This window comes from Anabrus simplex, chromosome 3, assembly GCF_040414725.1.
Source record: "Anabrus simplex isolate iqAnaSimp1 chromosome 3, ASM4041472v1, whole genome shotgun sequence".
NCBI classification, from domain to species: Eukaryota; Metazoa; Arthropoda; class Insecta; order Orthoptera; family Tettigoniidae; genus Anabrus; species Anabrus simplex.
Window position 1 is genome coordinate 466,666,945 of NC_090267.1, and position 24,497 is coordinate 466,691,441.

The 24,497-nt window shown below is 38.3% G+C and overlaps 1 protein-coding gene across 1 annotated transcript in view; it reads left to right on the forward strand.

The window, feature by feature from the left end:
• The window catches only part of LOC136866863 (serine-rich adhesin for platelets), a 375,927-nt gene that overhangs the window by 267,235 nt on the left and 84,195 nt on the right, over positions 1-24,497 (forward strand). Inside the window, exon 9 of the mRNA XM_068226874.1 lies at positions 22,054-22,210. Coding sequence (XP_068082975.1) covers positions 22,054-22,210 — 157 coding nt within the window. The remainder of the gene's footprint in view (positions 1-22,053; positions 22,211-24,497) is intronic.

Genomic DNA, 24,497 nt, shown 5'->3' on the forward strand with positions numbered 1-24,497 from the left:
TTGACAGGCAAGGGACGTTTTGCAAACAACTTGGCAAACGAAATGGAATTCGACGGGGAGCGATCAATATTAATGGGGCCTATGGAAGAAAGAAAGTAGAACTGGCTGAGTCAGCAGAAAGGATGCATCTGGATGTGCTCGGAGTAAGTGATATTCGGGTAAGGGGAAATAACGAGGAACAGATAGGAGATCATAAAGTGTACTTGATGGGTGTTAGAAAGGGAAGGGTAGAGTACGGGGTAGGGCTGTTTATCAGGAATACTATTGCACGCAACATAGTTTCTGTTAGGCACGTAAATGAGCGACTGATGTGGGTAGATTTAGCAGTTGGAGGAATTAGGACAAGAATTGTCACAGTGCTATTCACCATGTGAGGGTGCAGATGAGGACGAACTTGACAAGTTTTATGAAGCCTTGAGTGACATCATAGTCAGGGTCAACAGCAAAGATAGGATAGTGCTAATGGGTGATTTCAATGCGTGAGTTGGAAATAGAACTGAAGGATATGAAAGGGTGTTTGGTAAATGTGAGGAATATATGGAAGCTAATGGGAATGGGAAGCGTTTGCTGGACTTCTGTGGTTGTATGGGTTTAGCAGTTAGGAATACATTCTTCAAGCATAAGGCTATTCACCACTACACATGGGTAGCTAGAGGTACCAGATCCATATTAGACTATATCTTAACCAACTTCGAATTCAGGAAGTCTGTTAGTAATGTATGGGTTTTCCGCGGATTTTTCGATGGTACAGACCCCTATCTGATCTGTAGTGAAAATGGAGAGTCATAGACAAAAGAATGAGGGATATAATAGAAACAGAGGAACAATATGGCTTTAGACCAAATAGATCAACAAAGACTTGATATTTACAGTGCGAACGATAATGGAAAACCATCTGGAAGGGAACAAAGAAATCATCTTCGTATTGTTGGATTTGGAAAAAGTTTATGATACAGTTAAGAGAAAACATGTATGAAAATGCCTACTGAAAAGGAATGTACCAAAATCATTAATTAACAAGATAAAAATATTGTGTCACGAGAGTAAAAGCAGTGTACGAGTGGGTAGTGGTGACTCTGAAACATTTTATACAAAAATAGCTCTCAAGCAAGGAATTGCACTGTCGCCATTATTGTTTATTATATTGATGGATGAAATCATAAAATGTGTAAAACAGAGTATCAGTAGTGATGAAGTGAATGCTTTGGTATTTGCAGATGATGTGGTGATTTGGGGAAAGGGAGAAAATGAAGTACAAACGAGACTGGACATTTGGAATGAAAATCTGAAGGAGTTTGAAATGGTAATTAGTAAAAAGAAAACTGTAGTCATGTACTGTGGAAAAGAGAAGCAAAGTGAACATAGATGGAGAACGGTTAGAGAATGTAGAACGGTTTACATATCTGGGTAGCATTATTAATGGAAGTAATTAAATCAATCCTGAAATTAATAACAGACTAGGTATCATCAAGTCAGAGAGCTTTTATGGGATGACAAGGTGCCCAAGAGAACGAAATTATATAAACTATTTTTCATATCAATTGTAACATACGGACTATAAACGCTGGTAAGTAATAAGAGACAAGATCCGAGCAGTAGAAATTAAATTTTTAAGAACATCCGTTAAAAAGACAAGAAGAGATAGATTTCAAAATATTAAAATCAGAGTAGTGCTATGCATCATCAATCCACAACTGCCCCCCTTCAAACTACTATTAAGAGAAGAAAACATGCTGGTTGTCAGGACAAGAATTGGAGTTATAGTAGTAGTCTACTTTAATCCAGATCACACCGCGACAGACATAATAGATAAACTAGGGATGGCCTTGGATCACAGTAGAAGTATGGATAAGATAATCATTGTGGGGGATCTGAATTGTGCAATAAATAGCCAAGATAGAAAATGCAAAGAAGTAATGGAATATCTAACAAACGAAGGCTTTACAATACACTACAGACAGTAGGACTGGACATACATAGGGCATAACAGAGCTAGCACAATAGACCTAATAATCACAAAGGGCTTTGGATCAAAACACCTTGCCACCGCAGTGAAAAAAGAAGCAGCAGTTATCCGTAAACACATTCCAGTACAATTAAATATAGGAAACGGTAGAAGTAGCTATTGGCTTTACGTCGCACCGACACAGATAGGTCTTATGGCGAAGGGAGAAGTAGCAAATTAGATGAAAGACGAAATATAATATTTGGCAAGATCCTGGACATGGAAAAAATTAAAGGGAAAATGAAAGAAAAAGATAGGGTTCAAAGAGCAATAAGAGCAGGAAATATTGATGAGGCCGCTACATGGCTGAAATCAACTATATATAATAAGTGGGGCCACCACACAAGATTCAAATAGGAAGGCGAGACCATGGTTCGACAGAGAATGTTATGAACAAAGAAAATTGACACTGAAAACACTACATAAAACTAGAGGACAAATGGCAAGCGCAACCACCGAAGAATACCAGCGAGAACGAAAGAAATACAAGGACCTAATAAAAAATAAAAAGCAACACCTGGAAGAACATAAGAAAATGGTAGTGGAGGCAGAAGAAGACCCCTACCGAGCTCTGAGGCCAAAAGGGCAGAAAATACAACCCAACATACCTATGGAAACATGGATAGATCATATAAGAATAGTAATTTGCTCAAAAGAAACAAGACCCATGATTAAGACACCTATGACTCCACAAGCTGATGAGATCTTCACCACGGATGAAATTGCGAAAGCGATACAGAAAATGAGGAATAACAGAGTACCAGGAGTAGATGCAATAAGAAGTGAACACTTAAAGTAGACAGCACAAGAATACCTACTGATATTGACCTCCCTTCTAAATAAATGTTTAGAATTAGGAAGTATACCAGACGAATGAAGAAAGTCAACAATCAAGCTATTATACAAGGGAAAAGGAGACACAGAGAACCCAAACACGTATAGAGGAATAGTGTTGGAATCTACATTACTGAAACTCCTAACAGGAATCCTCGCCAAAAGGCTGGCAGAGAAGCTAGAACTCCTTCTATCAGAGGAACAGTTTGGTTTTAGAAAGGGAAGGTCCACGACTCTGGCAGTAGAAAACCTATGGAACAAATAAAACAGACGATAGAAAGACCAAAAGGAAAACTATATGTGGTTTTTGTTGACTACTCAAAAGCCTTCGATATGGTCAACAGAAAGGTATTAATAGATAAACTGGAGGAACTAATTGGAAGAACAAGCACGATGACCCTGATATCGAATATACTGGCAGAAAACTACATACAGATAGATGATCGAATAGGCATACCTGACTGGCTGTCACAGACGAACGGCGTCCTCCAAGGCGATCCACTCAGCCCTATCCTGTTTAATGTTCTCACGAACGATGTCACCAAAGGAATGGCAGGAACAAGCACATACGTATACGCTGATGACATGGCCATCGCAGCGACAGATATAGATAAACTGCAAGTATCGCTAAACACACTATGTGAATGGGCGGAGAGAAACGACATCCAGATAAACAAAACGAAGACGGAATATGTAGTATTTAGGAGAGGAGGAAGACTCACTGAAGCAGAGAACATCAAATGCAATGGCAAAATACTCAAGAGGGCTAACAATTTTAAATATCTAGGTATCACAATTCAAACAACGGGAAAGTGTTTCAGATTTCATGTAAGGTCTAGAGCAGTGGCGGCCACTAGAGCTATGAATGAAATCAGAAACATCACACAACTATCGATCAGCACAGCTATGGACCTGTTTAGGTTAAAGATACTACCTGTTCTGACGTATGGCCTAGAATTAGTAGGAGAATACCTCACCTACAAGCAGCTGGAAGAATTGGAGTGAGTAAAGGCTAGATACCTGAAGAGAATTTTAGGAGTCCCGCAGAATGCAAGATCGAGGCTAGTGTATGAGCTTACGAGGGAGACCTTCCTCATAGAGGATCTGAGATGCAAGCTCATACTTCCAGCTAGTGCCAGCTTCAAACAGCTTTTACAAGATCTGCATGAGAAGAAAAACAACATACCGGAGGACTTCTATGCAACACCTGGACCTGGATGGAAGCTAATCATGATATGCGACACGTGACGACGAGGTTGGCGATCCATGGTTTCCACCACAAGGTGTGCTGTAACAAATTATTTCACGAACCAAATGACAAATGTGTGTGTGAGTTGTGCTTGGAATTTTGTGATAGATACCATATTGTAAAATGCAGGAATAGACAGAAATCCATCTTAGCTTATAGCAAAGAAAAGTAATGTGTATGTAATGTAAATGTAATGTAATGTAATGGTATTCTGCACGGCCTGTGCGCATTTTCAATAATAATAATAATAATAATAATAATAATAATAATAAAATCAGAGTAGTGCTAAATATAGAACCGTTAGTACAGTACATACAGAAAGCAAGACTGAGATGGTTTCGACATGTAAAAAAAATTAATTGTTAAACATTAATTTATTGAAACCACCTATTCAATACTGGTTGAGTATGACTATAACAATGTCATTACATTAAGTATGAGTATGGTACATGTTTCGCCTGGTACTGCAGGCATCATCAGCCATTAATTCTATCTCCAAGTCAGAGCTCTGAGTGGATGCTATTTTAGGATTAATCATAGTCAATATTATTTATATAACAGTGCAAAGGAGTGATCAAGCCATCCATGTTTTAAAGTTCTAATGTGACATTCTACTCTTGTTCACATTTAATGGAAATATATTGACTGTTAACTTTCATAATGTCGGAGCTCTGAATTGGAGATAGAATTAATGGCTGATGATGCCTGCAGTGCCAGGCGAAACATGTACCATTCTCATACTTAATGTAATGACATTGTTATAGTCATAAAGACTCAACCAGTATTGAATAGGTGTTCTCAATAAATTAATGTTTAACATTTAATAATTGAACTTCAATACGGTCAATATGAAAATAATCACTTGTAATAATGTAAAAAGAATGGTAAAGGAACGGGTAACAAGAAGGGAATTGGAAAGAGAAGTTAAGGGAAAGAGTCTAGTTGGAAGACCAAGAAGAAGGTGGATGTATCAGATTTGGAAGGACATTAGAGAAGCCGGATTGGATGTGGCGGAAGTAACGGAGCAGGAAAAGTGGAAGGACAGAAAGGAGTGGAGGAGGCTTGTTAACCACACCCGGGCGACTGGAGTGGGACATTGATATTGATGATGATGATGATGATGATGATGATGGTGGTGACTGGGAAGGCAGAGATGAAATGGCTTCATAGAGTAGTAAGATTAGCATGGAGTGTTGGTAAGGTACCTTCAGATTGGACAAAAGCAGTAATTGCGCCTATCTACAAGCAAGGGAACAGGAAGGATTGCAACAACTATCGAGGTATCTCATTGATTAGTATACCAGGCAAAGTATTCACAGGCATCTTGGAAAGACGGGTGCGATCAGTGGTTGAGAAGAAGTTGGATGAAAACCAGTGTGGTTTCAGACCACAGAGGGGCTGTAGGGATCAGATTTTCAGTATGCGCCAGGTAATTGAAAAATGCTACAAGAGGAAGAGACAGCTGTGTTTTATGTTTCGTAGATCTAGAGAAAGCATATGACAGGGTACCGAGAGAAAAGATGTTCGCCATACACATTGACACATTGACATGAAACGCTTGACACTTTAACTCATTAAGGCCCAACGTTGCATTAACGCGTTTCATTTTTGTCATTGCCTCAACTTGAGGTTTCAGTGAATTTTAATTTTAAGCATTGATATATTGCAAGAACATCCTAGAAATATTGTTGATCCAGTTGTCCACTCTAAATACATGTAATGGCATTTTTTTCTGTATTTTTTAAGATTGAAAAATCAAAACATGTAATCCGGTTGAGTTCTGAAGGGTTTTTTTTCTTTCCAGAAATAGAATAAATACTTTGCGTCTGTTTTTATATATATACGAATTTTATAGACATTCTTGTAAGACAATAGATCTTTTTCACACAATGAATCTATCACGTGAAGTTTTTTATATTTACTATAATGTTGAGTTTACGCAACTTTGGTATTACCAGGGATGTATTCCTGATTTATAGACTGCTCTATTGACTGTACTTGAAACCTGTGTTCCTTCCTTCATTGTTGTGAAGTGTGTGTAGTGCAGTGAGGAAGCATGAAACTGTAGTTGTGTGCTGATAAAGAAACGATATCGCAAGAAAGGTATGCTAAACTGTATCATAAAATGAATTCTTTTAGAAATAGGACTTTTTTTGTTTGCTGTGGAATTATGTATATAACATCTTTTGTATTTATATTAGGATTTGTTTATTTTTGGACGTCTCATATCTACCAGAAAACATTAACTGTGGCAGAACTCGTAGCTATCTTACAAGAGATGAAGAGGATGATGACTTGGTGAATGCAGATAACATTGATGTTGTCTATATTCCACCTGGTGTCAATGAAGTAACGGATGGTGAAGACATGCACGGAGACCTTCTTGAGGAAGAGGAACAAGTACTTGACATGGATGGTACCTTTGAAATACATATAAGTGCTGGACAAGAATCGGAGTATGAACCTGGAGGGTCTGCTGTAAATAAACCTAAAAAGCAAGCAGAAAGAAAAAGGAGCAGCTCCCAAACTGGGGAAAAGTTGCTCCTGTCTATACTTCTTCATCAATCTCGGAAGAATCGGCTAAAATTGAAGAAATAAAAATCAGTGTACTGTACGTGGTAGGTCATCTTTTGAAGTATTTTCACTGTGCTTCGATTCACAAGTTCTGCAAATGACTGTTGATTGTGCAAAGAAATATGCTCATGATAATAACTATCATTCCTTCCTGCTAAGTATTGTAAGTCTAAAGCAATTTAAGGGATTAATGATCCTTTCTGGATATCACACATTGCTGGCTATGAAGTTGTACTCTGGTTCTGATGAAATCTGAAGGTGATGACACTAAAGATGATGGAGTATGTGGTGATGACAGGGAAAGCAACAAAGAAACTGACATAGAAGGGAGAGGCAATTCTAATTGTGTACGACCGTCAAAGGCAGTGAAGTGTGTTGTGATCAAATAGGACATTTCATAATCCAAGAGGAAACGAAAGCTCGATGATGTCGACTGTGCAAGAGCACAACAATTTACAAGTGTCAAAAATGCAATGTTCATCTTCATTCGAACTGTTTCCAACAATTTCACCCTCGCTAAGTGAAGATTCCTACTGGGCCCAAAGTTGCGTAAACTCAACATTATGCTGAACTAAAACTACAGTAAAACCTCGTTAATTCGAAGGGACGCAAATATAGGACTTCGAATTATGTCAATTTGAATTAACCGCCAACACGTAATTCGGAAATGCCATCCCTTGCCGCGCCACAATATATTCTAAGACCCGTTACTGCATGCAATTCTTAGTTTAAACCTCTCAAATACCATGAAAAAAACTATTTCCAAAATGTATTTAACAAGGTACATTTACAGTATTCAAATAATGCACTTGGATAACTCACTGGCAAACATAACATCACGCAATGAAATCAAAGGAAAGAAAACATCATTCAAAGACGAGGAAAAATGTATAGTGGCTTCCCTGTGCAAGTGCATTATTCATTGGATTACTGTACCGTATGCATTTTAGATGCCTTGTACTTGCACGGAAAGTACCCAATGCCCTTAAAACATCGTAGCTTATCGAACTTTCCTGTGATTGGGGGGGGGGAGAAAGTCTCTTGCTTCTGTCCGCATTACAACAGTAATATATAGACAGTGACTATACTTGTACGATTTTCCACCATGGCACTTCTAAGACCAATTAATGCATGCAATCACCTTGATTCTCAGTTTAAACTTTTCAGATGCCATGGAAAACACACTTTCAGAAATGTATCCAACAAGGTGCATTTACATTATTCAAATAATGCACTTGGATAAAACAATGGCAGACATAACATCACGCAACGAAAGGAGAAAACACGATTCAAAGACGAGGATAAATTTTGCTGGCTCCCCTGTGTAAATGCTTTATCCTTCGGGTTGCTGTACTGTTTGCATTTTAAGATGCATTGTACTTACACAGAAAGTGCTTGACGCCCTTAAAACATTGTGGCCTTTCAAACTTTCGTATGACGGGGGAAGGAAGTCTCTCGCTTCCGTGTGCCAAAGAGCTGTGTGCACTGCATAGCAACACAGTACATTTCCCGACTGGCAATTCTCTCCTTTAAAACCATAAGTCCGTTTGGCCTCAACATTTAAAAAAATAAAACAAACAATGATGCATCTTTATCGGCATTGACAATATTGTTTGGTGCGCGTGAATTGATTATATGAGCCACGCTTTTTCACCAACTGTTAGCATCGCCAGTGCTTGCAGATTCTACCTCTCCACGCACTGCCTGCTACATTATATTGTGCGTTCCTTAATACGCCGAATACAAAATAATTATGATTCCACTCGAACTTAGCAGATATGAAGCACACTGTAGACACACCAAAGTGGCTGAAAGTGCGGGAAGTTACCCTGTACGTTTCGGAAGGCGCGTTCTTTCATGACGTGGAGAAAGTTCAAATTTAAATTACTCCGTAAAATACTAATTTTTTTAAAATGTAAAGACAGTTTCGAATTTAATGTCTGCATTTCAGTAATGGGACCAACATTGTACTTCGAATTACGAATTATCCGTATTTCGAGTTAAACGATTTAAATAACATGCAAAACTGTACCTCATGTTTCCAGAGCGAGAACTGCTTCGAATTAGGCGATTTTGAATTAACCGATTTCGAATTATCGAGGTTCTACTGTATTTGTAAATACTTGTTGTTCTGGTCTTTCTGACCTAATTTCAAGAGAAATATAGAACATTATATCCCAAAAAACTATGTTTTTTAGTGCGTGGTCCTTAATGGGTTAAGAAAGTTCTTGGTTCTGGTTTTAACACATTGCCGACCGGATGCTTGAGCTTGTCACATACCCTGTGGACCGGACATTTTTCTACTAAGCATACTACGGTGCACTTGATTATAAAAATGTACATAAATATTAAACCAGTCAATATTTTATCTTTAAAGTTGGTATGGGTACTCTCCAATGCCCCTAGTAGTAGTCAATATGCTTTCACAAAACCATCTTCAGCGTCAATTCCTAACACATCATTAATGTTTACATCGCTGTCGTCGTCAGAATCACTTGAATAAATAAGTCTAGGTAAATTACGGCCTGTAAAGGTTTGAATATCACTTCAACTATCACTCTCACATTCAGTTTCCACTAATTCATTAGACTATTTCCATTTGAACGATCATCGGCATATAATTCTTCTAAAATATCGTCGTCAGCTAACACCGTATTCCGCGGGCGCTCCATCTTGTCATTGACTGAACCGGCAGGAAGAAAGTCGACGTTTCGAAACTAAATCAAAGAATAAAAGAGGCCGTGAATAAAAGCAAAGTGGCAGATATATATCTACAATTTATTCTACTCAATGTGCACGGCCGAAATAGTTCAAGATATGGTCAAGAGATGTCACGGGAAGACCGATAACAATGTCGTGAATAAAACCGGGAATCTCGGGGCCCGTCACCCATGTGTTAAAATACTGCTGCTGTGTTTGTAGAACACGAAACAGACTTGTTGGTCTTGTTTCAATCTACCAGAAAATATATGAACTAGTTGAAATGTACACATTGACATAAAATTCATACATTGACATGAAGGACTTGGTACTTTAAGAAAGTTCTTGGTTCTGGTTTAGTAAACTCTGTCGTTTGTTTGGAGAACACTGAACAAACCTGTTGGTCTTGTTTCAACCTACTCGAAAATATATGAACTAGTTGGAATATACACATTGCCATGAAATGCACACAGTGACATGAAACACTTAGCACTTTAAGAAGTTCCTGGATCTGGGTTAAAAATACTGTCGTGTGTTTGTAGAACACGGAACGGACTTGTCGGTTTTGCCACAATCTGCTTGAAAACATGTGAACCAGTTGAGAGAAAACCTAATGACAAATTCTACACACAGTCACATGAAATGCTTGGCACTTTAAGAAAGTTCTTGGTTCTGGGTTAAAAATACTGCCATGGTTTGTAGAACACGGAACAGACTTGTTGGTCTTGTTTCAATCTACTTGAATATATATTTACTAGTTGAAATATACACATTGACATGAAACGCTTGGTATTTTAAGAAAGTTCTTGGATCTGGATTAAAATTATTGCTGTGTGTTTGTAGAACACGGATCAGACTTGTTGGTCTTGTTTCAGTCCACTTGAAAACATTTGAAATAAAACCTGTTTGACAATGAAACATATGAGAGATATAGAAATTGCTTTGCTCTAGTTCACGTAATCTTGCAGTGCTTTTGTATAGTATGGAACAAACTTGTTGGTCTTGTAGAGAGCTGGTGTTATGAATAATTGGTAGATTTAAATTGGCTGAAGGGTTGGGGGATCATCCTTCGTTATGGAACATCTGCTTTTGAAGTTGAAACTGTCGGCTACTATTGTTGTTGATGTAGAATTGATGATGGTATGGCCTTGGTTTATGGCACCGTGTCATTGAAGGCAGATGTCCTGTTCCCGTTCGCGTTGACCTGCCATTAGAAGAGTGGGATGTGCTCTGTTCGACTGTGTTTGTGAGTGTGGTGCTTATTGTTCATATATTTTCGAGTACATTGAAATAAGACCAATAGGTCTGTTCCTTGTTCCACAAACACATGGTAGTGTTTTTAAACCAGAACCAAGAACTTTCTTACAGTGCCAAGTATTTAATGTCAATGTGTGCGTTTCATGACAATGTGTACAATTCAACTAGTTCATATATTTTCTAGTTGATTGAAACGACCAACAATTCTGTTCCGTGTTTCACAAACACCAGTAGTATTTTAAAACCAGAACCGAGAACTGCGAAACGCTTCATGTCAATGTGTATATAATTTGTCATTAGGTTTTATTTCAACTGGTTCACATGTTTTCAAGTTGATTGTAACAAGACTGACAAGTCTTCAGTGTTCTACAAACACATGACAGTATTTTTAACCCAGATCCAAGATCTTTCTTAAAGTGCCAAGTGTTTCATGTCATTGTGTACATAATTTGTCATTATGTTTTATGAAAACCTATTGATATGTATTTAAGCAATTGCCATTGTGTGTATAATTTTGTCATGATGTTTTATGTCAACCTATTGAGATGTATGTGGGCAATTCCCATGATGATTATCAGATTCCCATTGATTTAATTACCTACAATAACTGATGATGAGTTGAAACCGGTCTTCGCCTAATAAATTTCAATATTTTGCATTGTGTTGAATGGTGGAACATCCGTCAAACTCTCTTATATTAACTCTTAGCTACCTCTGTGGGTCCGTGGTAGAGTGTCGGCCTCCGGATCCCAAGATAGCGGGTTCAAACCCGGCAGAGGTAGTCGGATTTTTGAAGGGCGGAAAAAAGTCCATTCGACACTCCATGTCGTACGATGTCGGCATGTAAAAGAACTCTGGTGATACATTTGGTATTTACCCGACAAAATTAATTAAATCTCAGCCATAGACGCCCAAGAGAGATCCGGTTTACTCTAGGTCCGCTAGATGGCAGACCGAGTAAACCGGAACGTCGAAATTGACGAGCAGACAGCCAGATGGCGTCAAATCGAAATGTCTGCAAACGGTAGCTGAGGCCATACGATTATTATTATTATTATTATATTAACTCTTTGCTTGTCGCAACCAATGAAATTCTTCGGTGCGCGCGCCGAACACTACTCAGCTATTATCTTCCTAAACATTACTCAAATATGGCTATTCATGAGCATGACTTGCCAACAGATAAGAATATTGCTTTCAGTGGAAATTAAATCTAATAATACTATCGACACTAAAGTTACACGCTACCGTACGACGAAGTGTAGCTTTGATTATAGTGTTGTTACGGTGAGTGTAATCTACATGTAAATACTCTCATATTTAGGCCCATAATTGAAATTCGTTATGAAATAATACAAATATTTATTTGTTTTCCACCTATTCGATACATAAAAGTTTTTATTGTTAGGATTTTATCCTTGACAATACTACAGTTGGGCCATATTTTGCTCGTCTACCTAGCATCCTCAGCCATTATATGTCTCAAGGTTCTGTTATAATCTTGATGTACTTACTGTTCCAGAGATATCCGTGGAGCAGAAAGAGGTGAAAGAAGGTGCGGGTGTTGAATGGGTCCAACTACGATATCAGAAATTGAGTTAACACTTTAAATAAAGGTTATATTTCTCTCCGAATTTCAAACTTAACAAATTTTTCACTCAGTGAAATAATGAGGTTACAGGTACAATGACAATTTCAAAATTTGGAAAATTCAAGATTCAGAACTTTAACAGTTCTGGGCTTCAAGCCCCTAGGTTACCAATTTACAATTTCAAAGTGGTATTATTTAGGTAAGGGCAGAAATCCCCCAATTCAAGAGCACTTTGCTCCAACAAATTTACAGCCTTCCAGAGGCACTCCTTAATATAACCAAAAACTTAGAAAAGAGCTTACATGCTATCAATTTCGTTCTTGTTAATAATGTTACTTGCTTTACGTCCCACTAACTACTTTTACGGTTTACAGAGACGCTGAGGTGCCGGAATTTAGTCCCACAGGAGTTCTTTTTCGTGCCAGTAAATCTACTGACACGAGGCTGGCGTATTTGAGCACCTTCAAATACCACCGGACTGATCCAGGATCGAACCTGCCAAGTTGGGGTCAGAAAGCCAGCGCCTCAACCGTCTGAGCCACTCAAACCGGCACACTCTCAATTTCAAACAGCCTACTCAAGGCAACATTACATCAGAAGTTTACAATCTCTAGCCTCTGAAGGCATGATTTGCAAGGGAAATAGTTTTACACAGGGGTATCTAGTACCCAACCTACTGGGCCATCATGGAAAAAGAACGGATCAGATTACTGGCCCGAATACAAAAGGAATGGAGGCGTATACTTGCACTCCTAAATGAAGAATAAAATCCTAACGGGGCTCTCGACCCAGTGATACAGGGGTTAATCCCAAGCTACTGAGGTGACTCGAATGAAAGTTACTTTCATTACAGAAAAGAAGAAAAACAGTCACAAAATCGTAGTCATCTCGAACCAAGTTGAAGGGGAATTCGAGAGGGTAACGCACTCTCTATCCCCAAATTACAGTTAAAGATTTTATGATATTTTTACATTAGCTGAATGAAAATTTACATTTTAGAAAAGGCCCATTACATAATTAGAAATTTGAACCTTCCCCTCGGATAAATTTGCGGAGACAGCAAGAAAGATAGAATTTATGTGGCCATTACCTGGCTGTTGCTCTGCTTGCCGAAGAATGAGGCACCCCGCCTCCTGCCTTAACACACGCACACACTCAGAAAGATGACGATCAATAGACAAGATAGCCAGAAAAGCCTCAGCTTATATACCCGAAGGGGAGGTTCCAGAGGAATCTGGACTAGTCCTGACACACCCTCTCAATTTTATTGGACATTTCAAACAGCAACAAGAAGCCTGTGATAGGCTGAAAAATAATTACAGAAATTTTTAATTGGCCAGATTCAAAACTGGCAGAAAGAAAAAGAAGTGTTGCCAACCAGAAAATAAATGAACATTGATTCAGTTATGAAAATCTAGAAACGCAAAACTTCTTTAAATTATAAGTTCTTCCACCTTGCACCAGAATGCATGACCAGAGTTTTTGAAAGGAACACTGTGGAGGAAAGTATAAACTTCTTGAAGTAAATGAACACAAAGCAAATAAGTCCAGTCAGTTTAGGCAACTTCACAATAACGTAATTGCTTAATACTTCAGTAGTGACATCTTCTGATTAAAGTTCCAACTTCATGTATTAGCAGTTTTACGTTTGGTTAGATAGAGTTCTTTAAGGCGCATCTTTTGACTGTGCAGAGTTGAGGTGTACCTCCCGGTACACTTACAATTAAATCGTACCTAATTATAGTCTTAACACTAAATAGTGAAACATTTTGCTGAATTGCATTTATAATATACAATGTATAGATTGACAGTTTAATTGTGATTAGAATAACCGTGCCAAATTTAGAGTAAAAAGATTGATTCATTAACACGGATGTCTAAAACTCAATGATAACATGACACAATGAGATTCTGGCTAAAAGGTTTTGTACATTTCTTCTTTCGTTCTAATGGTGAGTGAACAACTGTATGTACTATGACATATTAAAATAGAGTCTTGATTAAAATTGCAATATCATCTCAAACTTAAAACTTCTGAAGATTTTGTCTTCATATATGTTTTAATTTGACTGGTTTTGTACTTTAATCCTCATGTGACTTTAACACATTACAGTCATTAATTAATATTGACAGTCGAATACGTCTATGTTGGTTGGTTTTCAAACCATAAACTTAAATTGACTAGTTGACATTGTAGGGTTAGAAGCTGTTTTTTTGCTAGTGGCTTTACTTTGCACCGACACAAATAGGTTTTATGGCGATGATGGGATAGGAAAGGCCTAGGAGTTGGAAGCAAGCGGCCATGGCCTTAATTAAGGAACAGCCCCAGCATTTGCCTGGTGTGAAAATTGGAAACCACGGAAAACCATCTTCATGGCTGCCGACAGTGGGGTTCGAACCCACTATCTTCCGGATGCAAGCTCACAGCTGCGTGCCCCTAACCGCACGGCCAACTCGCCCGGTCTGTTAGGTTTTTTAGGAACTACAGTCGAAAGGGACATTCAGCTACATATGCGTTGATCAGATTGCTTTTACTATATCCCTGTGTAATGGTATATCTGTAACGAGAAAATTGCATGAAAATGTTGTGTGTTGATTTGTTTTCAAATAGTTGTGTTAAACGGTCATCGCTTACCGCTCTAAGTTTATGATGATATTGCAGTTGTAATCAAGACTCTATTTTAATATATTATAGTACCTAGAGTTGTTCACTCACCATTAGAATGAAAGAAGAAATGTATGAAACTTTTTAGCCAGAATCTCATTGTGTCATGTTATCATTGTGTTTTAGACATCAGTGTTAATGATTCAAGCTTTTTACTCTAAATTTGGCATTGTTATTCAAATCACAATTAAACTGCCAATCTTACATTGTATATTATAACTGCAATTTCGCAAAAATGTTTCACTATTTAGTGTTAAAGACTATAATTAAGCACAATTTAATTGTAAGTATATCAAGATTTTAACTTAACTTTGAGACATTATAATGGCTGAGGATGCTCTTTAGACGAGTGAAACATGTCCCAACTGTAGTATTATGTCAAGGATAAAATCCTAACAATAAAAACATTTTATGTATTGAATAGGTGAAAAACAAATAAATATGAGTGTAATTTACTCGTAAATAGCTTCGGCGAGGGGAAGATGAAACAATAGTACTGTGTGACTGAATGAGTTGTGCGGGATATAGAGATGTAGCTTGCATTCTGAAGATCATAGGGTTCAAAACGCATCATCGGTAGCCCTGTAGATTGTTTTCTGTAGTTCCCCTATTTTTACACCAGGCAAATACTAGGGCTATTATTATGGCCACTGCTGTTCTTCCCCAGTCCTCCTCTTTAAACTGTAATCACCACCATCACCACCACCTGAAACAGCCGTGGTGTAGGGGTAGCGTGCCTGCCTCTCGCCCGGAGGCCCCGGGTTCGATTCCCGGCTAGGTCGGGGATTTTTCTCTCGACCTGAGGGCTGGTTCAAGGTCCATTCACCCTACTTGATTTGAATTGAGGAGCTATCTGATGGTGAGATGGCGGCCCCAGTCTTGAAAGCCGAGAATACCGGCCGAGATGATGCGTCGTGTTGACCACACGACTCCTCGTAATCTGCAGGCCTTCGGGCTGAGCAGCAGTCGCTGGGCAGGCCAAGGCCCTTTCAAGGGCGTTAAGTGTCAGGGGGTTTGGTTTGGATCACCACCACCTGCCTTTTCCTATCTCATAATTGCCGAAAACTTATCTGAATTAGCGCGACGATTATTAAAAAACACATAAACCTACTTTTTAGTTTTCATTATTATATGTGCTTATTTGGCAGTAAATATAAGTGAATCCCTCCCGGTTGATATATGTGACAGCCCTGTGACAATTGGAACAAGTAATTCAGACATGTGTATAGTCTTAAGTGATCCATAAATCCATGGAAATTATTCCATGTTTAATAAAATATATCGGTTGCCAAGAATTGTAGTCAAGTTCATAGTTACCAGACTGTCTCTCTGCAAGTCTCAAGAAACAAGTCTCATGTAAAGCAGAATCTTAAGCTGTACCTCCCCGTACATTGCAAATGAATCACTGCAATTTCGCAGCGGACGACCCGCATAGAGGCCATCGGACTAACCTTTCTTCCTGGAATCGTCTCAACATGATAATACAAATTACTTGTTTTGTGGTACATAATCTTTGATTGTGATTCACTCCTCACTCTTGAGGTTAAAAAGTGTTCTCGGCAGTGTTTAAAGATGACCGGTTGAACATTGGTTTTAGACAGTGTCCAAGTCATAAATAACATCTCTGCAATACAGCAGCCATACTTAGACATTGTTTAACAGTAGACATCATCTAAACACCGTTTCTCCAATTGGCCGTAAGTCTTGTTGTTATTTGGCTTTGACTTCTTGCCAGTTTTCCGAGCCTATCAACAAATGCTGCTTTTATGTTGTGGCAGAGGTCCCCACTGTCTTTGGTGTTTAGTGCCATCTTAAAACTTTGGTAGTTATTCACTAACCGTCAAAATTTGTCCTTCTCATTAATTTCTCTGTCTGGGATACCGATTTGCCTCAGATCCTTGTTACATTCCTCAAGCCACCTTGGCCTCATTGTTTTAGGTTTAATGGAACTCCATATTCTGTTTTATTAATCAGCCATCAATCATCCTGGAGATGTGCCCGTAGAATAGCAGTCATCTCTTCTTAATCAATGCTGTGATCAGTTCTATTGTTTGTTTGACCACAGTCACACTTGCCCATCTGTTTCTAGAATCAGCCTTAATATATAATCCTTCAAGTTTGACGACTTGGTCTTGTGGATGTTCTTTGTCATTTGGTATGCCTGGTCTAACTTCTTTACCCGGACAGTAATTGCTTCCTCTTCCAATCCATTCTGCTGAATCACTTCACTGAGATATCTGAAAATTCTTCACTCATCCGATCTTCCCATAATTTATGATCATCCATTCAGGTCCAATACTGCTGTTCATCATATACTCATGTTCATTAAAAAAAAAAAAAAACAGAACACCTTGAAAGACTAACATGTTCATTTATTTATTTATTTATTTATTTACACTGTTTACGAGGACGGTTTGAAAAGTTCTCGGAATCACCGCTAGATGTTAGTGCTAGAGCAACAAGGTTCCTGTGCAATAATCAAACATCCTTTGTGAGTGAACACGTGGCGCGTCAGTGCTCTAGCTGCAGGAGTGTGGTAGTGACGACTCTTTGTTGTTGTTCCCGCGAAGTGATTTGTGACAATGGAAAAAACTGAGATTCGAGCAGTGATTAAATACTTGGTAAAGAAAGGTATGAAAGCATAGGATTTTCATGCCGACTTTCAGAACACACTGGGGGACTCTGCTCCTTCATTTTCAACTGTTGCCAAGTGGACCAGCGATTTAAATTTGGTCGGGAGAGCTTGGATGATGATCCGCGTAGTGGACGGCCAAAAAGTGTTATGACCCCAGAATTTATCGCAAAAGTGCATAAAATGGTCATGAAGGATCGTCGACTGAAAGTGCGGGAGATTGCTGAAGCTGTAGGGATGTCTTCTGAATGGGTATATTATATTTTAACCGAAGAATTGGGTGTGAAAAAATTAACTGCAAGATGGGTGCCGCGGCTCTTGACACTGGACAATAAACGCACCAGGTTGTAAACGTCCGAACAAAGTCTGGCCCATTTTCAGTGCAACCAACAAGATTTTTTTACACCGGTTTGGGACTACAGATGAAACTTGTGTCCACTACTATACCCCAGAGACAAAACAGCAGTCAAAGCAGTGGAAACATGCTGATTCACCACCACCAAAGAAAGCAAAGGCAGTGCGTTCAGCCGGAAAGGTCATGGCCTCAGTTTTCTGGGATGTAAAAGGCATTCTGCTGATGGATTATCTTCCTACTGGCCAAACAATTACGGGACAATACTATGCAAAGCACCTAGACCAACTACAGGAAAAGATATGCAAAACAAGGCTTGGTTTGGCAAGGAAAAAGGTCATCTTTCATCAGGACAACACTCTGCCGCACACAAGTGTTATTGCCACGGTAAAAATTCATGAACTGGGGTACGAATTGTTGCCACATCCACCTTATTCACCTGATTTGGCACCATCAGACTTTCATCTATTCCCCAAGCTGAAAATGTTCCTCGGTGGACAGAGATTTTCTACAAGGGAAGAACTGACAGCCGAATTGGAGAAGTATTTTGCAGGCCTGGAGGAATCTCATTTTCAAGATGGGATCAAGGCATTGGAACATCGTTGGGCGAAATGCATTAGTCTACAGGGAGACTATGTTGAAAAATAAAAGCAGTTCCACCGAGGTAAGATACTTAATTCTAGTACATTCCGAGAACTTTTCAAACCACCTACGTACGCCGACATTGGAACACCAATATCAAACCTTATACAACAAAGTCTTCAAAGAATAAGTTCGGCTTTTAACACTTGACAGCTTTTCCCTTTCCGAAAACTTCTTCATTATGGATGATCTTGTGGACCGTTCTTCTGCAGATATAACATACTGCTTAGGCTGTGATATTTTGAGTGGTAGCCTTGTGTAGTTGTTATTTAGAATCCGTTTCTTTTCTCTGTTTTCAATTTGATCTTTATTAATTTTCAATTCATCTAAATCCATTTGTATTTCTTTAAATCAGTATTTTTTGTTTCATTATTTCAAAAGAAATCAAAAAGTTGTTTCAGGAGTTTAATAAGTGGTATAATGTGCAAAGAATGCAATCCTCCATTTTTGCATTGTGTCAATGATCTATTCACTTTCCTTCGTAAAGTACTGAATTTGGCAAAATTCTCCACTGGCCATCGATCTGGTCTTTTTTTTATTAATAATTGTCCAAAGAATTTTTCTATCAACTTTCTGCAGTTGTCTGTCGTTGATTGGGTATTCAGTTTAAACAATGTTCCACTTCCCTATGTTGCTTCTGGCTTAACAATGGCGTAATGTCGAAATTTAGCATTAATCGAAAGAGACTGTTTCTTGTAACTCGGCCAGGTTAATTGTTGTGCTCTTCTCAGTTTTTGAATTCTACTATCTATGGATGCCTTTTCGTTAGCATTCCAAGTTATAATCTCGCCATGATATTTAAATTTGTCTACAACCTTTATTTTCTGAGTATTATTTAACATAATATGTGAAGTGTCAACTTGAAAAAATGGCATAATTTCTGTTTTCTCAAAATAAATTTTAAACTCAACCTTTGCTGCTAATTGTTTCAATTCCTCTGCTTCAAATCTAGCTTCTTCAATACTATTTGCAAATAGTGCTAGATCATCAGCAAATGCAAGACAATTTAGTCTAATATTTCTTCCAATCTTCACAGTCGGTGGACATACCTTATTCCATTCACACATAATTTTTTTCCAGAACACAATTAAACAACAATGGGAATAATCCATCTCCCTGTCAGCAAACCAGATGAATTTCAAATGGCTCAGAGATTTCATTTCTGAGCCTAACTCTAGATTTTGTATTTCTAAGAGTGACCTCAATAAGGTTAACAGGTTTCCGATGTAAACCAAATTCAGTAAGGATATGCGATAATGATTCACGATAGATACTATCATAAGCATTTTTTAAAATCAACAAAAATGATCATCCATTTGAGACTGATAATTTGATCTGGACGGCTTTGTTCTGGACAAAAACCATCCTGATATCCACCAAATTCACTATCAAGTTGTTCATGAATTCTGGAATATAAAATCTTAGAAAAAATCTTATAAATGATATCCAGCAAAGAAATTCCTCGATAATTACTAGGATCTGATCTATCGCCTTTTTTTGTGTAGTGGGTGTATAATTGCAACATTCCATTCTTCAGGCAATTTTTCGCAGTATTCCATATGTCAGTGAGTTGTTTATGTAAATTCCAAATAGTCTGTACATTTGCATTCTTACAAAATTCCCCTACTAGTCGATTCTCTCCCACTGCTTTAAAATTTTTTAAGTGAATCAATAGCTGCACGCACTTCATCGTAAACCGGTAGTATGATCTTTTCCCGAGGACATGTTCAGGTATGTTCTGCAGATAAGATTAGCATTTCAGTCACCTAGGTTCAGCATGTGTCCATGTGGGCACTGATAACTTGTTCCATGCGTGATGGCATCGACACGTATAAGGCGCGAATGGCGTCCTGTGGTATAGCCATCCATGCTGCATTCACCTGGTACCACAATTCATTTTCAGATTTTGGCATTGGGTCACAGCGCTGCTCCCGTCGTTTCACCATAATCCCACATTGGCGACAAGTCCGGTGATCAGGTGGGCCAAGGCAACAATCTGACCATCCTGTAATAAGAAGGCACATTTTCATGCAGCAGCATACGGTCGTGCATTGTCCTACTGAAATATGGCATCTGGGGTGTCATACAGAAAGGGTATGGCTACGGGTCACAAGATGTCAATGACGTAGGTCAAACTGGTCACAGTGCCCTAGACACGCACCAAATTTGACCAACTTTGATTTGTGGTTGTACCCAATAACACCCCACACCATAAGGCCTTGAGTTGGCGCTGTATGTCTTGTGTGAATGCAGTCCATGTGATGCCTCTTCCCCAAAATGCGGCCATCATTTTCAAACAAACAGAACTTGGATTCGTCTGGAAACACTTATCTGCTGCCATTCCTGTCCCCAGTGACGTTGTTCCATACACCATTGCAGTCTAGCATGTTTATGCACATTAGTCAAAGGTAGGCAGAGAAGTGGACGACGCGCCAGTAATCCAGACCATAATAAGCGGCGGCGGACTGTTACTCCTGGTAGTGTCTTGTAATCTTGTAATAGTGTACGATGTGTTACACTGTTCCACTGTTAAGACAGAGTTGGAGAGATGTTCCACCATTCAACACATTGTAAAATACATTAAATTATAAGAAGACCGGTTTCGACTCCCTTGGAGTCATCATCAGTTCCTGTTGAAAATTAATTCAGGGGGAATCTGATAATAATCATCATAATAAGAAAATTTAAAGGTGATAGCCTGGAAAAACATCAATGGGTTGCAAGACATTACTGTACTTTGAAATGCAAAGCATACATGGCAAGCGGCACTTGGAACTTAATATGTTCCTAGTTCTGGCCTAAACTGTCCTGTGTTCATGGAACACATGACACGGACACTTATACTTATAATGATATGAAACCTTGGCTTTCTAAGAGCGTTCCTGGACTTGACAGTTCTGTTTCTATCTTAAAAAACTGGATAAAACACACACACACCTTGAAACAAATCTACAAAGGCATGATTCTGGTCTAGACTGTCGCGCGTTCATAGACACGGAAATACTGGAATTTCTTGCACTGGTTGATAACACATTTACGATATGAGACACTTATATCGATATGAAACAATTGGCATTTCAAGTATGTTCCTGGGCTTGACAGGCTTGCCTCCAACTGATTAAACTATTTGAAACACATATGCATTAAATGTACAAAGACAAACCACTTGGCATCTAAAAGTTCTTGGAATTAGAATAGAACCATTGGTCCTGGTACAATCTATTGGAAACAAATGCACTATCGTAGTTGAGAAAAATTAAAAATTTGACATGCTGTATGCCACGAGACATAGTTTGCCCACTGAAGATACACACTATATCTGGGATTTGACTACTAGTGAGAACTAGAATTATCTTTCTGACAATGTCCATAGATCATCTTCAGTAACTTCCTGGACTCTTTCCTATCTGCTCTTTTTGTTCCTTAGTTTATTTTTGTTTTATTCCTAGTATTAAGGCTCTCTTTCCTTTAGGTATGAGAGATGTTTATAAGAACACCTAAGTATTGGATATTTTGATATAAATATTTAAGGTGGTGGTTTATCTCTTCCAGGGACTGGCTCATCAGTTGTTGTTGATGTTGATTCATCTGACGATGAACCTCTTATAGAGATAGCAGGCAAGAGTCGAGGCCGTAGTGGTTCTGAAGAACGAACATCTCCACATCCCAAAAGCAGAGCAAACAGTAAATCGAGGGATGATGAAAGCAGGTAAGCTTACTTTCTTTTTTAAGGTTGGTAAATATTTTTTATAAACTCTGTTTCAAAAGAAACATTGCTGTTAAAATAAATGGGAAACCTTCCAGTTATGCCTTAATTATTTAAAACTATAACTACTGGTAATATGGGAGGGTTGTGGTTAGCAATTACCTACACTGAACTGTTGATAAAATATAAGATGTGTCGACGATACTTGATAACATATCAGTCCACTGCCTTCAACACTTGCAAGCGGGGTATCATACACAAATCAGTTCAGACAAGTTGATCAGAAACACAGTTCACTGCTTGATGTGCTACCTTGATACCGTTAGGAATGAAGTAGGCGTTTTGGATTTCTTACGTTTGCCTCAAGATAACATCCTGACTGATTATAGTAACAAGGAGATTGATGAATTAGTGCTATTTGTTTTTAATTGCTTGTGTTATATGCGGGGATATTTGCAATCAGAATGGTTTCAGCTGAAGAAGATGGTTAAAGTAATCACATTAACTTCTAAAAATTACAGAAATAGGGAAGATTCCAGTTTTCTTCCGCTTTACACCTCAGTTTGGCTGCTCTAAGACTATGCAGGATAACTTTTGGAACATATTTGACAGTAAAGTCAAAGATACCATGGGTATATATGCTTACCATCTGTGGTGATTGGAATAGATATCTCCTTTGAACAGCGGAAGGGTAATACATTTTTAAAAACGCAACCTTCCCACCTACGGATGGACGTACTGTATTGGTTCCAGAACAAGCCCGATAGATTTTATTCTTGTCTTGCGACCTAAAATTTGTAGGCGATGCTAAAGTCATTGCCATCACAGTATCATCCACTGGTCATTCAATTGCACATCAAACCTCCATCATGAAAGAAAGAGGAGCAAATGGTCCAACAAGAATAAAATAGTGCCGACTAAAAGAAAAGGAAACTACGATAAAACCTCAGTAAGACGTTTCAGCTGGGGACAACGAAACAGAACATGTTAACTAGAAAACCTACCTTATTTATGCGAATAATATCCGCATTGATGGTTATGAATTTCATGTTTTTGGTCCGTATTGAACAATATATAAGTAATAATAATAATAACTTAAATGTTTCCACCTTTTCAATACAATATATTCACAAATTTACAAAATTATACGGTACTAGTTTCGACCCATCTAGGGGTCATCATCAGCCGTATTGAAGCAAAGATCATTTCACTTGTTATTCTTTAAAATAATATTGTCTTAGGATTTCGCCACAAATGATCTTTGCTTCAATACGGCTGATGATGACCCCTAGATGGGTCGAAACTAGTACCGTATAATTTTGTAAATTTGTGAATATATTGTATTGAAAAGGTGGAAACATTTAAGTTATTATTATTATTACTTAATATCCGCATCTTTTTTTAAAAATTTTTTTATTTTTTTTTATTGAGGCACGAAATTAGGGTGCGGGTTTTACTTTAGTCAATGTTAGCATTTTTCCAAAATCAGTCTTCCTAAAGTTAGGGTGCGGGGATTATTCGCATAAGTACAATACTACTGAATATACAAATAAAACTATCCAACAGCGATATGGAAACAATAAATATGATTTTATCCAACATGAGAGCATTTTATGTCGTGTATTCGCAGGTCCAGTGAAAACTCAATCTTCCAATTCTGACGATGAGAGGAAGGTATTAAAAGGTGAGAAAACAAATATGAAAACCTTTTCCTTTGGAGCTTATAAAATAACAAGTGCACTGGAAGGTGTGAAAAACAACATATGCACGGGGTCCAATATAAATATCAAAGTGTTATTGCAGATCACATCTTTTCTGAACCAAATGTTAGTAAAAGCCTCTTATTTTGGAGCAGTGTATTATTAACCTCCTGAGGCCTGGTGTCCTTTCAAAAGAACACTGTTTAGAAATGGAATATCCCGTAAAAGAAATATTTTAAAAATAAAATAAATAAAAATTGACCTTTTGTAAGTGTTCCATTTTATTGAGAATTCATTTACCTGGATGTGATATGCTTCTCATTTCACTGTCTCCCACCAAGACACCGTTAAAGAAGTTTACACTTTTATGACATTTGACTAAAAGAGAAATGTTCTGGGCCTCAGGAGGTTAAACGTTATTTTCTGGTCACACACATTGAATTAGAGGTTAACACTCAACCATGTGTGATAGGGAGGAATGTGTTTAGCCGCCATTTTGAACTTGACATACTCCAGTGATCGAGTCGAAACTCTAAGGTGCGAGTTCAACATTCACAACTTCTGCATGCGTTAAGATGGCGCCGCCAGTC